The sequence below is a fragment of the Oncorhynchus tshawytscha genome, linkage group LG23, assembly GCF_018296145.1.
Source record: "Oncorhynchus tshawytscha isolate Ot180627B linkage group LG23, Otsh_v2.0, whole genome shotgun sequence".
Lineage (NCBI taxonomy): Eukaryota > Metazoa > Chordata > Actinopteri > Salmoniformes > Salmonidae > Oncorhynchus > Oncorhynchus tshawytscha.
Genome location: NC_056451.1, coordinates 2,452,474 through 2,469,231, shown reverse-complemented (window position 1 = coordinate 2,469,231; position 16,758 = coordinate 2,452,474). Strand labels below are relative to the sequence as shown.

The 16,758-nt window shown below is 42.8% G+C and overlaps 1 protein-coding gene across 7 annotated transcripts in view; it reads left to right on the top strand.

Moving 5' to 3' along the window:
* Nucleotides 1-16,758, top strand: part of LOC112223155 (clathrin coat assembly protein AP180) — a 73,051-nt gene that overhangs the window by 48,563 nt on the left and 7,730 nt on the right. For 3 of the 7 annotated variants that reach the window (XM_042304438.1, XM_042304439.1, XM_042304437.1), the window contains 12 exons: nt 5,806-5,867; nt 6,332-6,355; nt 7,330-7,342; nt 7,506-7,654; nt 7,916-7,992; nt 8,574-8,588; nt 9,228-9,416; nt 10,305-10,376; nt 11,505-11,738; nt 12,794-12,883; nt 13,346-13,426; nt 15,964-16,107. In XM_042304438.1, coding sequence (XP_042160372.1) covers nt 5,806-5,867; nt 6,332-6,355; nt 7,330-7,342; nt 7,506-7,654; nt 7,916-7,992; nt 8,574-8,588; nt 9,228-9,416; nt 10,305-10,376; nt 11,505-11,738; nt 12,794-12,883; nt 13,346-13,426; nt 15,964-16,107 — 1,150 coding nt within the window. The remainder of the gene's footprint in view (nt 1-5,805; nt 5,868-6,331; nt 6,356-7,329; nt 7,343-7,505; nt 7,655-7,915; nt 7,993-8,573; nt 8,589-9,227; nt 9,417-10,304; nt 10,377-11,504; nt 11,739-12,793; nt 12,884-13,345; nt 13,427-15,963; nt 16,108-16,758) is intronic. The other 4 variants (XM_042304440.1, XM_042304442.1, XM_042304441.1 and 1 more) reach the window with 4 other exon arrangements.

Below are 16,758 nucleotides of genomic sequence, written 5' to 3'. Positions count from 1 at the left end.
AGGCCCAGTGTACCCTGTTAGCTCCAATGTGATAATTCTGTGTCCACTGTTAGGCCCAGTGTACCCTGTTAGCTCCAATGTGATAATTCTTTGTATATCCCCTGATAGCTCCAATGTGATAATTCCGTGTCCACTGTTAGGCCCAGTGTACCCTGTTAGCTCCAATGTAATAATTCTGTGTCCACTGTTAGACCCAGTGTACCCTGTTAGCTCCAATATGATAATTTTTTGTATATCCCCTGATAGCCCCAATGTGATAATTCTTTGTGTGTACCCTGTTAGCCCCAATGTGACCATTCTCTGTGTTCCCTGTTAGCCCTGGTGTGACCAATCTCTGTGTTCCCCTGTATCCCCAATGTGACTACTCTCTATGTTTCCTGTTAGCCCCAATGTGACCATTCTCTGTCTTCCCTATTAGCCCCAATGTGACCATTCTCTTTATTTCCTGTTAGCCCCAATGTGACCATTCTCTTTGTTCCCTGTTAGCCCCAATGTGACCATTCTCTTTATTCCCTGTTAGCCCCAATGTGACCATTCTCTTTGTTCCCTGTTAGCCCCAATGTGACCATTCTCTTTATTCCCTGTTAGCCCCAATGTGACCATTCTCTTTATTCCCTGTTAGCTCCAATGTGACCATTCTCTTTATTCCCTGTTAGCCCCAATGTGACCATTCTCTTTATTCCCTGTTAGCCCCAATGTGACCATTCTCTTTATTCCCTGTTAGCTCCAATGTGACCATTCTCTTTATTCCCTGTTAGCCCCAATGTGACCATTCTCTTTATTCCCTGTTAGCCCCAATGTGACCATTCTCTTTATTCCCTGTTAGCCCCAATGTGACCATTCTCTTTGTTCCCTGTTAGCCCCAATGTGACCATTCTCTTTATTCCCTATTAGATCTAATGTGACCATTCTCTTTATTCCCTGTTAGCCCCAATGTGACCATTCTCTTTATTCCCTGTTAGCCCCAATGTGACCATTCTCTTTAATCCCTGTTAGCCCCAATGTGACCATTCTCTTTATTCCCTATTAGCCCCAATGTGACCATTCTCTTTATTCCCTATTAGATCTAATGTGACCATTCTCTTTATTCCCTATTAGCCCCAATGTGACCATTCTCTTTATTCCCTATTAGATCTAATGTGACCATTCTCTTTATTCCCTATTAGCCCCAATGTGACCATTCTCTTTATTCCCTATTAGCCCCAATGTGACCATTCTCTTTAATCCCTGTTAGCCCCAATGTGACCATTCTCTTTATTCCCTGTTAGCCCCAATGTGACCATTCTCTTTATTCCCTGTTAGCCCCAATGTGACCATTCTCTTTATTCCCTGTTAGCCCCAATGTGACCATTCTCTTTGTTCCCTGTTAGCTCCAATGTGACCATTCTCTTTATTCCCTGTTAGCTCCAATGTGACCATTCTCTTTGTTCCCTGTTAGCCCCAGTGTGACCATTCTCTTTATTCCCTATTAGATCTAATGTGACCATTCTCTTTATTCCCTGTTAGCCCCAATGTGACCATTCCCTTTATTCCCTGTTAGCTCCAATGTGACCATTCTCTTTGTTCCCTGTTAGCCCCAGTGTGACCATTCTCTTTATTCCCTATTAGATCTAATGTGACCATTCTCTTTATTCCCTGTTAGCCCCAATGTGACCATTCCCTTTATTCCCTGTTAGCTCCAATGTGACCATTCTCTTTATTCCCTATTAGATCTAATGTGACCATTCTCTTTATTCCCTGTTAGCCCCAATGTGACCATTCTCTTTATTCCCTGTTAGCCCCAATGTGACCATTCTCTTTGTTCCCTGTTAGCCCCAATGTGACCATTCTCTTTATTCCCTATTAGATCTATGTGACCATTCTCTTTATTCCCTGTTAGCCCCAATGTGACCATTCTCTTTGTTCCCTGTTAGCCCCAATGTGACCATTCTCTTTAATCCCTGTTAGCCCCAATGTGACCATTCTCTTTGTTCCCTGTTAGCCCCAATGTGACCATTCTCTTTAATCCCTGTTAGCCCCAATGTGACCATTCTCTTTGTTCCCTGTTAGCCCCAATGTGACCATTCTCTTTATTCCCTATTAGATCTAATGTGACCATTCTCTTTATTCCCTGTTAGCCCCAATGTGACCATTCTCTTTATTCCCTGTTAGCCCCAATGTGACCATTCTCTTTATTCCCTGTTAGCTCCAATGTGACCATTCTCTTTATTCCCTGTTAGCCCCAATGTGACCATTCTCTTTATTCCCTGTTAGCCCCAATGTGACCATTCTCTTTGTTCCCTGTTAGCCCCAATGTGACCATTCTCTTTATTCCCTATTAGATCTATGTGACCATTCTCTTTATTCCCTATTAGCCCCAATGTGACCATTCTCTTTATTCCCTATTAGCCCCAATGTGACCATTCTCTTCATTCCATATTAGATCTAATGTGACCATTCTCTTTATTCCCTGTTAGCCCCAATGTGACCATTCTCTGTGTTCCCTATTAGATCTAATGTGACCATTCTCTTTATTCCCTGTTAGCTCCAGTGTGACCATTCTCTTTATTTCCTGTTAGCCCCAATGTGACCATTCTCTTTGTTCCTGTTAGCCCCAATGTGACCATTCTCTTTGTTCCCTGTTAGCCCCAATGTGACCATTCTCTTTGTTCCCTGTTAGCCCCAATGTGACCATTCTCTTTATTCCCTGTTAGCCCCAATGTGACCATTCTCTTTGTTCCCTGTTAGCCCCAATGTGACCATTCTCTTTATTCCCTGTTAGCTCCAATGTGACCATTCTCTTTATTCCCTGTTAGCTCAGTGTGACCATTCTCTTTATTTCCTGTTAGCTCCAATGTGACCATTCTCTTTATTCCCTGTTAGCTCCAATGTGACCATTCTCTTTATTCCCTGTTAGCTCCAATGTGACCATTCTCTTTATTCCCTGTTAGCTCCAGTGTGACCATTCTCTTTATTTCCTGTTAGCTCCAATGTGACCATTCTCTTTATTCCCTGTTAGCTCCAATGTGACCATTCTCTTTATTCCCTTTCCAGTGTGACCATTCTCTTTGTTCCCTGTTAGCCCCAATGTGACCATTCTCTTTATTCCTGTTAGCTCCAATGTGACCATTCTCTTTATTCCCTGTTAGCTCCAGTGTGACCATTTTTATTTCCTGTTAGCTCCAATGTGACCATTCTCTTTATTCCCTGTTAGCTCCAATGTGACCATTCTCTTTATTCCCTGTTAGCTCCAGTGTGACCATTCTCTTTATTCCCTGTTAGCTCCAATGTGACCATTCTCTTTATTCCCTGTTAGCTCAATGTGACCATTCTCTTTATTCCCTGTTAGCTCCAGTGTGACCATTCTCTTTATTTCCTGTTAGCTCCAATGTGACCATTCTCTTTATTCCCTGTTAGCTCCAATGTGACCATTCTCTTTATTCCCTGTTAGCTCCAGTGTGACCATTCTCTTTATTTCCTGTTAGCTCCAATGTGACCATTCTCTTTATTCCCTGTTAGCTCCAGTGTGACCATTCTCTTTATTTCCTGTTAGCTCCAGTGTGACCATTCTCTTTATTTCCTGTTAGCTCCAATGTGACCATTCTCTTTATTCCCTATTAGATCTAATGTGACCATTCTCTTTATTCCCTGTTAGCCCCAATGTGACCATTCTCTTTATTCCCTGTTAGCCCCAATGTGACCATTCTCTTTGTTTGTTAGCTCCAATGTGACCATTCTCTTTATTCCCTGTTAGCCCCAATGTGACCATTCTCTTTATTCCCTGTTAGCCCCAATGTGACCATTCTCTTTATTCCCTATTAGATCTAATGTGACCATTCTCTTTATTCCCTGTTAGCCCCAATGTGACCATTCTCTTTAATCCCTGTTAGCCCCAATGTGACCATTCTCTTTGTTCCCTGTTAGCCCCAATGTGACCATTCTCTTTATTCCCTATTAGATCTACTGTGACCATTCTCTTTATTCCCTGTTAGCCCCAATGTGACCATTCTCTTTGTTCCCTGTTAGCCCCAATGTGACCATTCTCTTTATTCCCTGTTAGCCCCAATGTGACCATTCTCTTTATTCCCTGTTAGCCCCAATGTGACCATTCTCTTTGTTCCCTGTTAGCCCCAATGTGACCATTCTCTTTATTCCATATTAGATCTAATGTGACCATTCTCTTTATTCCCTGTTAGCCCCAATGTGACCATTCTCTTTATTCCCTGTTAGCCCCAATGTGACCATTCTCTTTATCCCTGTTAGCTCCAATGTGACCATTCTCTTTATTCCCTGTTAGCCCCAATGTGACCATTCTCTTTATTCCCTGTTAGCCCCAATGTGACCATTCTCTTTATTTCCTGTTAGCTCCAATGTGACCATTCTCTTTATTCCCTATTAGATCTAATGTGACCTTTCTCTTTATTCCCTGTTAGCCCCAATGTGACCATTCTCTTTATTCCCTGTTAGCCCCAATGTGACCATTCTCTTTGTTCCCTGTTAGCCCCAGTGTGACTATTCTCTTTATACCCTATTAGATCTATGTGACCATTCTCTTTATTCCCTGTTAGCCCCAATGTGACCATTCTCTTTGTTCCCTGTTAGCCCCAATGTGACCATTCTCTTTATTCCCTGTTAGCCCCAATGTGACCATTCTCTTTATTCCCTATTAGATCTAATGTGGCCATTCTCTTTATTCCCTGTTAGCCCCAATGTGACCATTCTCTTTGTTCCCTGTTAGCCCCAATGTGACCATTCTCTTTATTCCCTATTAGATCTAATGTGACCATTCTCTTTATACCCTATTAGATCTATGTGACCATTCTCTTTATTCCCTGTTAGCCCCAATGTGACCATTCTCTTTGTTCCCTGTTAGCTCCAATGTGACCATTCTCTTTATTCCCTGTTAGCCCCAATGTGACCATTCTCTTTATTCCCTGTTAGCCCCAATGTGACCATTCTCTTTATTCCCTGTTAGCCCCAATGTGACCATTCTCTTTATTCCCTATTAGATCTATGTGACCATTCTCTGTGTTCCCTATTAGATCTAATGTGACCATTCTCTTTATTCCCTATTAGCCCCAATGTGACCATTCTCTGTGTTCCCTATTAGATCTAATGTGACCATTCTCTGTATTCCCTATTAGATCTAATGTGATCATTCTCTATATTCCCTGTTAGCCCCAATGTGACCATTCTCTGTCCCCTGTTGGGCCCAATGTGACCATTCTCTGTCCCCTGTTGGGCCCAATGTGACCATTCTCTGTCCCCTGTTGGGCCCAATGTGACCATTCTCTGTCCCCTTTTGGGCCCAATGTGACCATTCTCTGTCCCCTGTTGGGCCCAATGTGACCATTCTCTGTCAACCTGTTGGGCCCAATGTGAGCATTCTTTGTGTCAGACCTCCTCTGGCTCTTCTTCTCATCCCTCTATGTTTCCCTCCAGACCCTTTATCAAGTCAAGTGTCATCACCTGTCAAGAGCTCCCCTGATACTCTGTGTGCCCTGACATAAATCTTCCCTTGTGTCTTCATGTTTTACCGTTGAACATTTCCCCAGGGTCCTCCAGAGACCTGGAAAGTTACTGGGTGTGCAGGCTTTTGTTCCAGCCCAGCACCATCACACCAGTAGTACAAATAATCAACTAATCATGGTATTTTCCAATCTAAGCCTACTGGACTGGAATAAAAGCCGGCACCGCCAGTAGCTCTCTTGGTTCAAAGTTGGAGACTCCTGCTCATAACCTATGTGTCTATCCATGTACTGTACGGTATACCATAGCCCTGTGGCGCCTGTAGTAATATGTTGCCCATCTCTTCTCGTTCTCCAGGCCCCTGAGAGTCTCCTGCAGTCCCTGGAGACTCACCTAAACACTCTGGAGGGGAAGAAGCCGTAAGTACCAACCACACTCTCCATCAACCACCAGGGCTACTTGGGAGTGGGACTACTTTACTTCCTATTTACTTCACATTTGAGAATTCAGCAATCTCAGTACAGTACATATGCATGCACGGACATAGTTTGGGTTTAAAAAAGTCTGTGGAGTAAATAAATAAAGAACACACACCCTAAAGGTGAAACAGAAAATCATACTGGGGGTGGCAGGTAGCCTAACGGTTAAGAGCGGTTAAGAGCATTGAGCCAGTAACCGAAAGGTCTCTGGTTCAAATCCCTGAGCTGACTAGGTGTGAAATCTTAACCCTAATTGCTCCTGTAAGTCGCTCTGGATGAGTGCATATGTTAAATGCCTGAAATGGAAATGGTGGGTGGGGGGGCATCATCAGATCGGATGTATGGAAAGAAACTTAGCAGATGAAATCTTAGCAAATGCCAGTGATTGTCAATGTGTGTTACAGAGAGGATGTTCACAGAGACGATGTGTGAGTATTCTGCTGGATCTCCTACAGAATGAGTTGACGTGGAGGGCCGGGTCATTATTTGCTGTTGTCTTGTATTGAAGTGAATGAAAAAAATCCCTAATTGTTTCGTGACATTCACATGAGGATTCTATGGAATTGACATTTGAACCTCCAGTTTAAAGTCATGTTTCGCAGTGTTGTGAAGTTCAAATGGGATTCTATAGAATTTATGTGAATTTGGCATATTTGTGATTTTTCAGTGTCTCTCCTGAGTTTTTGCCTCTCTCTCAATATTAATATGAACTTTGACAGCTGACTCGGGACTTACCCAAGATTCACTTTTTTTTAAATATGACGTGAATCTGGTGTCTTAGCTCTTCATTGTTCATATTAACTTCATTGTCATGTTATTGGGATCCACTCAACTCCTCAACCCTTTTGATGCATGTCATTGCTAAACATGGGTTTTGTTATGTCTGGAAAATAAGAATGAAAAGCTTTGTGCAAGGAAGTGACTTAATTTTCTTTTATTCAGTGTTGCAAATCTAAACTCTACAGATGCAGGACACTCTTAGAAAAAAAGGCTTCCATAAGTGTACTTCGGCTGTCCCCATAGGAGAACCCTTTTTGGTTCCAGGTAGAACCCTTTTTGGGTTCCATTTAGAACACTCTGTGATAAGGGTTCTACATGGAACCCAAAAGGCTTCTACCTGGATCCAAAAGGGTTCTACCTGGAAGCAAAAAGGGTTCTTCAAAGGGTTCTCCGATGGGGACAGCCAAAGAACCGTTATTGATTCTAGATAGCTATTTCTTTCTAAGTGTGTATGTTTTCACAATGGAATTGCCTGGAAATGCCTGCTCTCTGCCACCCAAACAACAGCGCTGATTTAGCTGTCACTTTGACACAGCTCAATAACAGCCCTTGTGCTTCACCATGCATATCATCTGGTGATGCTATGATGGCTTTAACTCGTTCTTATTGTATCATTTTGCAGGTCACCAACCAAGGTGAGTCAGCTACCCCTTATTTGACTCTGTCTCTGCACCTCAACAAATCCTTTTGACAACTGCCGACAATTTGACAATCATTTGAAGTGTGTTCATTCTGTCTCTGTAACTGTGGTGCGTCGCCATGGTAACTGACTAACGAGGCTAACCGTCCATCTGACAGGAGTGTGAAGCAAATGGCTCCCCGGCCGCAGCCGCCACGCCTACAAAAGCTCAAGCGGCCCCTGCAGCTGCTGCTGCTCCTGTTGCTCCTGCCCGCCCTGGACCACCTGCCAGACCCACGGCGGCACCCACCTTCAAGGGCTCCAACAAGTAGGTGCTCATCTGCTGTGGGCTCTTAGATTGGCCACTTCAGGTTCCACTCTAGCTTTAACAATGTGCTATGTTGTACAATCTACAGTCTCCAATCTCCAGTTTGCATTAAACCTTTTTGTCGTTCTGTTTTTCCTTCTTCCTGTCTCTCCTTCGCCTCTCCCTTCATCTTCATTTTGTCTCTTGTCTCTTCCTCACTCTCTCTCTCTCTCTGTTACTCTCTTTCCATCTCCCCCTCTCTTTCTCGCACTCTATCTGCAGTGCTCTGCTAGACTTGGATCCATTGTCAGCCTCCCCATCAGCAGGTGGAGCAGCAGCCTCTATCTCGTCATGGGGAGGTAAGTCCTTTAATACATTTAATATCTGGTTTGCGTCCTTTATGGCACACAATATATATGTATATGTATGTGTACATGTATGTGTACATGTACTTGAGCGTTTCTCATTGCAGGCCCAGGACTTCCCTCCCTGTTTCAGTTAGTTTTCTTCCGTTTGGTGCCTAATCAATTTCACCCTGCTCTCTTTCATGCTTTCTACCTACATCCTCCTCTCCACCCTTTCTCAAGGGAAGGACTAATATTAGCAGATATTCAAACCTGGCCCCTCTGCAGATTGAAATCGCTTTAGGGGCCTCTTACTCATATAACATTTTTTCCTTGGAGTGTTTTCTTGGCAGTTGGAAAATCAGAAGTACAGTGTTCACGTGGTATGGTAGTCAGTTATTGACCCTGATTGGCATTTCTGTTTATATTCTCTGTATGTAATCCCTCACTCACGTCTCTCCTCTTTGCTCTCTCTCTCTCTCTCTCTCTCGCTCTCTCTCTCTCTCTCTCTCTCTCTCTCTCTCTCTCGCTCTCGCTCTCGCTCTCGCTCTCGCTCTCGCTCGATCCCTCGCTCTCTCTCTCATTGTCTTGTACAGATCTGCTTGGTGGCGGTGAGTACTGAGGAACATACTGTTCTTTACATTCTTTACACAGCTCCCATCCACCGCAGAGCATGAGAACTGCTAGGATTTACACCTGAAGTTATGATTAACATCTATCTGGAGGCTTTAGCCACATTCCAGGCTGACTGCATTGCCGACGCCTACTAGATCTCACAACATCTGGATAGGTGTTTAACATATCAACTAACCACATCATCAGCTAACCATATCATACGATTTAGCAATCTGATACCGACTGCGCAGTCAATGACGTTTGACACAACCATAAGTTGATGCAATGATGTACTGCAATGTAGTCGGCCTGGAACGTGACCATTGTACCTGTGGCTCACTGGGCTTTCAGTGCATGACTCCAGCTGTAGACCTAGGATCTGAGAGGATTAGCATATATAGGTAGCAGCCTTCTTCGTATTCTTGCTCTGTGATCTCTAACAATGCCTCTCAAGGTGTAACACACTCCTCTCCAAACACTTCTCTATTACCACTGTTCTCTTTGACATATCTTACACTTATCGTCTTTTTCTCAACACAATCTCTCTACTTATCTCTCCCTGTTATATTCCCCTGTTCCTCTATCCTGTCGTGATTGTGGATGGGCTTGGGTGGGGATGGATGGGGGGGTTGTAGGTTTAGATACCCCCCCTGATCCCACTAGCACCTCTGAGCCAGCCGCTGTTGCTGCTGCTGATGCTGCAGCTGGTCCAGCTTCCACGCCCACGGTGGCCCATATGGATGGCCCCGCCGCGCCCTCTGTGGCCCCCGTGGTGGTGCTGCCCGTGCCCGCCACTACCGCCTCAGACATGGATCTGTTCGGAGGTCAGTGGGGGTCAGCCTCATGGGAGGAATCATCATGGCAGACTACACAGCAGCTGTCTGCTTGTTTGGAGCAATCTCTGACATGTTCACATGTAGTTACACCACCTGGTTTTCACACTCTCACATTTACGAGTTTCAGTATACACTCTACATACACCTTAACAAAAATACTCTGTTCATGAAATTCTGTATTTGTGAAAAATTCTAGTTATTGACATCTAATAAGGACACTAATTTCCAAATGTTCCATCTCGCTAAATAATGATTAGCTTGACAGATTATTCATTATTTGGGCACTACATCAATCAATCAATTATTTATCTAAGACAGCAAGCAGGTGAGGAAGTTTTTGCTCTGCACTGTATGGAGAACAGTAGAAATTGTAGCCCATACTCGGCATATCTCCTCTTTTCGCTCACATATCTAATAGTAGATATACAGAATTAAATCCCCTATAAAAATTGTATAGCAAAGTGTGGCCCTCTTTTCCATGGAAAACAGCCTCTGTCAAAGAGAGATGTTGCTTTGCCCATCGCTGAGCATGGCATTTCCTGTCACACAGCACAAGCTTATGATAGCATCATGTTATCTCTTCACTTTCCCAGCGTGTACAAACATTGTGCACACTGAATGCAGCTTTATGCAGCTGGGAAAGTACAGGCCCCATTCATATGATACTAATAAGATCAGCAATTTCAGCAATACATCTTGTATTCTCTGTTTTCTTCTAATGCTGATCGCTCATCTTTCTGTTTCTCTCATTCTCTCTATTCTCCTGCTCTTTATTTACCTCCTCATCTCTGTTTCTCCTGCCTCCCCCTGTTTTTCTCTGGGTGTTGCATTGTGGTTTGTGTCCACTGTCCCCTCCTCTCATGTCCGGTACCCCAGACGCGTTTGCACCCTCCCCAGGTGACGGCCCACCCAGCAGGGCGCCTGCTGCTGATGCATGTGCCGGATCTGGTGGGTGATAACACTGCTCAGTGTGTGTGTGTGTGTGTGTGTGTGTGTGTGTGTGTGTGTGTGTGTGTGTGTGTGTGTGTGTGTGTGTGTGTGTGTGTGTGTGTGTGTGTGCACTCTTCCAACACACGTGTGTGTGTTTGTGCAAGAGTGTGTGTGTGTGTGTGTGTGTGTGAGATCCTGAAGCTTGGGTAACTCCAAGCTGCTTCCGCTACCATATGGGACAGTAGTAAATCATCTGAAACATTGCATTGGGGCCTACCGTCCTGACCCTAACCCCACTATTGGGGGCTCAAGCCTCGGCCCCCCTCTCTACCCCTCCGCCACTCAGCCCTGCTTCTCTCAGCTCGTAATATTCACCTGGTGATGAATACTCGAGTAAAACACAGTATAATTTTTGCCCAAATCCTACAATTGTTTATATTTCATATAAATGATGCCACTTAATAATCATACTAACTGACCATCTTTATTTACCCTGTTTTGTTTCTCTCTTTGGCCTGAATGTGTAAGTATTAATCGACTGCTGTGACTGTAGAAGTCCAAAAGTACAGTGTGTGTAATTCACACGGCTCCATTACCGTGTGTGTAGGGAGCTTTGGGCTTATGGCAACGAATAGTAGGACAGTTTTATGTTGAATTATGCACATTTTTCTACATTAACTTTATTCTGCGCCTTTATCATGTATTTGGAATCTATCTAGACAGAGCTTATCAGTGTGGAAGCAGATTCATGCCAAAACTGTATTAATTGTGTTTGTTTTGGTGTGATTCTGCTTCCATGTGTATGTACTAGTTCTAATATAACCACGAGACATCGTCCTCTGTGGCCTGTCTATGTAACTACAGTATTTACCAAAACCAGCTGTAGCCCATTCCCTTTAATGAGTCTGAGTGTGAGACAGTGAGTATTCGAACCTGGGGCTGTAGTATAAAGTTAATGGTGTCTTTTCTTTACTTCCCACTAACCCTCATTATGGAAGCTCCTCTAGACTCACAATAATATGTATTTTACAGTGTTTGTTGTTTTAACAAACTCTCAACTCCCCCTACTCTCTTCCCATCCTCCCTTTTCTGGTCATATCCCTTAAACCCCCTAACCCCCATCCTCCTTTCTCCCCCCTCCTGAAGACCCCTTCGCTCCATCGGAGGGGAGTGCGAACTTGGCTCCAGAGATGGACCTCTTTGCTATGAAGTTCGATAACACGCTGGCTGCCCCAGAAGCAGCCAGCCCCACCTCTAGCGCAGTGCCGATCATTGTCGCCCCCATCGAGCCCCCTGCTGCCGCCCCCGCTCCCTCCACTACCACCACTGAGTCTGCAGCCGCCCCCGCCCCTGCCGTCCCCACTCTCGACCTCTTTGGTGGTAAAGGGCACATTCTACTTTGCACACTGCATTGCTCTGCACTATGACAATGAGGATGATGGTGATGATAATGACGATGACACAGTAACTTCCCTACATTTTTGGAATTATGGCTATGTTTTTTTGTTGTCTGTTATTATTCGTTTGATTCGTTTGATTTAAGTCACAGGCATTGAGTGAATCACACATTTTGACCACCCCTGCAAATGAGAAAAGAAATGGATATGATGATGGGTACATTATATGGATCTATCAAATGATGGTTATTCTCTGCATCATTCCTGTGCAGACTAGGAGTAAATACACAGATCTCAAAACTGGATGCCTTCTAATGGTATACTACAACTATTGAAACTAACTGCACCACTTTACGATGTAAGATGTCATGAGCATGTATGACTATGAGCCCCTCATAATGTCTTCATTTCATAATGAGCAGTCAGTTTGAGTCACTTGAAATATGAGACAAAACATAGCTTGACATAGGGCTTATTATTACACATTATAAAGCCTCAGACATGCTTATAACAGGTTTTGAAGCATTATACTTGCAGGCTGTTACAAAACAAACATTTTCAGTTGTCAGTAAATCTCTGTTGTATTGGCTTCCAGAGGCATTGATTAAGTAACCTGTCAGCACCAGATATTGGCCTGTCAACTGTTTGCATTCATAGGGGTGGCTCAACGTTGTGATTTCAACCCAGTCACTCTAACTGCAGTGTGCCTGCATGACAACCTTTGCTTTCTTCACCTCCAACTTCTGACCAAGGTTGTAGATATCAACACCCTTCATTTGAGCCAATCTTCATTTTTATCTTTCACCTGATTTTAGTTCATATTTTCCTTTGTTTACAAATAAAGAGTTTGCCATTATTTTTTAAATAAAGAGTAATCAGTAACACTTTGTAACAACTTTCATGAATAAGCACTTATAAAGTGTTACGCTACTTTAATCCTTTAAAAATTGTTTTGTTGTTGTTGCTTTTCTCCCTTTCCCTCTTAACTCATGCTGCATAGATTGTAAACTGAATGTAACTGTGTGTCCTTGTTTATAGATTCTATGTTTGATTCTATTCCTGAGAAAAGCCCTACCGCAGAAAAAGCTGATGCTGCTGTTACTCCTAGCGTAGACCTATTTGGGGCAGGTACAGGATGTGGATTGCTTTCTTTTTTTGGAACCTCTTCTTCATCTCTTCTGTCCTTCCTCCTCAGCCATCTGTTTTACCACACGTCTTGGTTTGTCCCCATAGTGGTATGCGACTTGTGCATGCACCCAATCCAGGGTTGGGTCAATTTGAATTTGTACTCAGTCAATTCAGGAAGTGATTTGAATTTAACATTCAAAATTGGTCAATTGTTTGAAACAAGTAGCTTCTTCTTTTCTGTTTATTGAGAAGTAATAAAATGTATTTTCAATTAAATCGTAATTTCATTTTACTTCCTGTATTGACTGACTTCGAATTGATCCCAACCCTGGACCCACTGGCTTAATAACAGTAACTCCTACCACTGCTTTCACTCTCTCTGTTATGCTAATGCTCCTCTGTGCTCTTCTACTTCACTCTTCCTACTTCCTCAACCTTCTTCCTCGGGTGTTTCCCTGGAAGATCTCCCTACTATCTCTCGCGGGCCCTCTCCTTTGCCTCCCGAGGCCAATGCTGATGAAGACCTCTTGTCTGGTGTGACTGGTGAGTTACACTATCTGCTCACTCTTAGCTGACCTCAATTCATGATCACCTATGGGTGTACTTCCTGTATCTCCAACTCTGCCTGCATGACTACAGCATACAGTGGTACAAGTTATTTTCTGAAGTACAAGCACTTCCCTGTCAGCCTGTCAATCAATGTATCTCTTCAGGAAGTGACCGGAACTTTGTCTTTTTTGTGATCAGACGAAACAGAATAAATAAAATTGGCAAGTACATTTACTTGTACCAGGAATTTGACGTGGTGAAATGGTGCTGCCACAATAAACAGAATATACAGACAGAATATATAGACAAAGAATTTACACAAATCCACATACCATTATGTACAGTGTAAACGGCAAAAACCAAACAATTATGCGTAGTAAGGATGCATAAACATATTTACTGTAGATGTTGAAGTTGGAAGTTTACATACATTTTATCCAAAAATATTGAATCTCAGTTTTTCACTATTCCTGACATTTAATCCTAGTAAAAATTGCCAGTCTTAGTTCAGTTAGGATCACCACTTTATTTAAAAAATGTGATATGTCAGAATAATAGTAGAGAGAATGATTTATTTCAGCTTTTATTTCTTTCATCACATTCCCAGTGGGTCAGAAGTTTACATACACTCAATTAGAATTTGGTAGCATTGCCTTTAAATTGTTTAACTCGGGTCAAAAGTTTCAGGTAGCCTTCCACAAGCTTCCCACAATAAGTTGGGTGAATTTTGGCCCATTCCTCCAGACAGAGCTGGTATAACTGAGTCAGGTTTGTATGCCTCCTTGCTCGCACAAGCTTTTTCAGTTCTGCCCACACATTTTCTGAAAGACGAGGTCAGGTCTTTGTGATGGCCACTCCAATACCTTGATTTTGTTGTCCTTAAGCCATTTTGCCACAACTTTGGAAGTTTGCTTGGGGTGATTGTCCATTTGGAAGACCCATTTGCGGCCAAGCTTCAATATATCCACATCATTTTCCTACCTCATGATGCCATCTATTTTGTGAAGTAGCAAAGCACCCCCACAACATGATGCTGCCACCTCTGTGCTTCACAGTTAGGATGGTGTTCTTCAGCTTGCAATCCTCCCCCTTTTTCCTCCAAACATAATGATGGTCATTATGGCCAAACAGTTCTATTTTTGTTTCATCAGACCAGAGGACATTTCTTCAAAAATTACCACCTTTGTCCCCATGTGCAGTTGCAAACCGTAGTCTGGCTTTTTTATGGCGGTTTTGGAGCTGTGGCTTCTTCTTTGCTAAGCGGCCTTTCAGGTTATGTCGATATAGGACTCGTTTTGTTGTGGATATCAACACTTTTGTACCTGTTTCCTCCAGCATCTTCACAAGGTCCTTTGCTGTTGTTCTGGGATTGATTTGCACTTTTCACACCAAAGTACGTTCATCTCTAGGAGACAGAACGCGTCTCCTTCCTGAGCGGTATGACGGCTGCTTGGTCCCATGGTGTTTATACTTGCCTACTATTGTTTGTACAGATGAACGTGGTACGTTAAGGCGTTTGGAAATTGCTCCCAAGGATGAACCAGACTTGTGGACGTCTACAATTATTTTTCTGAGGTCTTGGCTGATTTCTTTTGATTTTCCCATGATGTCAAGCAAAGAGGCACTGAGTTTGAAGGTAGGCCTTGAAATACATCCACAGGTCCACCTCCAATTGATTCAAATGATGTCAATTAGCCTATCAGAAGCTTCTAAAGCCAGGACATCATTTTTTTGAATTTTCCAATCTGTTTAAAGGCACAACTTAGTGTATGTAAACTTCTGACCCACTGGAATTGTGATACAGTGAATTATAAGTGAAATAATCTGTCTGTAAACAATTGTTGGAAAAATTACTTGTGTCATGCACAAAGTAGATGTCCTAACTGACTTGCCAAAACTATAGTTTGTTCACAAGACATTTGTGGAGCGGTTGAAAAACAAGTTTTAATGACTCCAACCTAAGTGTATGTAAACTTCCAACTTCAACTGTATATATAGTACCACTCAAAAGTATGGACACACCTACTCATTCAAGTTTTATTTTTATTTTTACTATTTTCAACATTGTAGAATAATAGTGAAGACATTAAACTATGAAATAACACATATGGAATCATGTAGTAACCAAAAAAGTGTTTTATATATATATTTAAGATTCTTCAAAGTAGCCACCCTTTGCCTTGATGACAGCTTTGTACATTCTTGGCAAAGCATGCCATTCCATGAGCACAGCATTTATTTTTTAACTCAGAGCCCATTCAGTCCTCGGTGACAACAAAATCTATAATCAAAAGTCCATATTATTTCAATAATAGCTCAAATAAGCAAAGAGAAACGACAGTCCATCATGATTCCATATGTGTTATTTCCTAGTTTTGATGTCTTCACTATTATTCTACAATGTAGAAAATAGTAAAAAAAATAATTTAAAAAAACTTGAATGAGTAGGTGTGTCCATACTTTTGACTGCTACTCTACATAATGCAGTTTTTTCAAATTGTGGTGCAATACTCTCCTCTCTCATTCTGTAGATGCATTCTCTGCTATGGCTCCAGCACCAGCAGTGGCTCCAACTCCAGCTCAAGCCCCGGCACCAGCTCCAGCTCCTGCCCCTGCAACGGTCTCTCCTCCCAAACCTGAGCCCTCTGCACCTGCACCTGTCATTGATCTGCTGGGTGCGTACTGTACCACGAAATCCACCACTTCCTGTACACATTCATGGGTTGATTTGACTCATGCTGAGTAACCTCTGACCTTTTCCATACTCTGTTCATCTATTCGTCTTGTGTACTTTGTTTACAGTGATTTTTTATTGCCATTTCTCCATTGTTAAATATAGCTATTAGGTGTGAAGGATATTTGTATGTGGAGAGCTGTTCACGTGTAAGTATCTTCGTAGCCAGGATATTAGACCCCTGATAAGTCTTGATCTAGGAGAGAGGTAGTGTCAAATGTTTGGTGTAGCAGTATATCCCAGAAGTTTTCTTCTGCAACTGCTTTTGGATTATGTAGCCAACGTAGCATTGCTTGTTAGTTAGCTGTGAATGCGTTAGTAGCAGCCATCGTGTAGAGACGTCACCCGCCCTGAAACCTACAAATACTGTCGCCCGCACCAAGAAACACCTTTGGATTTTCTGGGTCAGTGGTATTATGGTTTCTTGAGTTGCGATGTTTTGATGTGCAGAGTGTTTTGAGTTCATACACAGGTTGGGATGGAAATTCTACCCTCTTGCAATTGCATGGTACTGTGTGTGTGTGTGTGTGCTTGCGCACATTACCAGCTACGTTACGTTACGTTACCAGCTAAAATATTGTAATCAGATTAT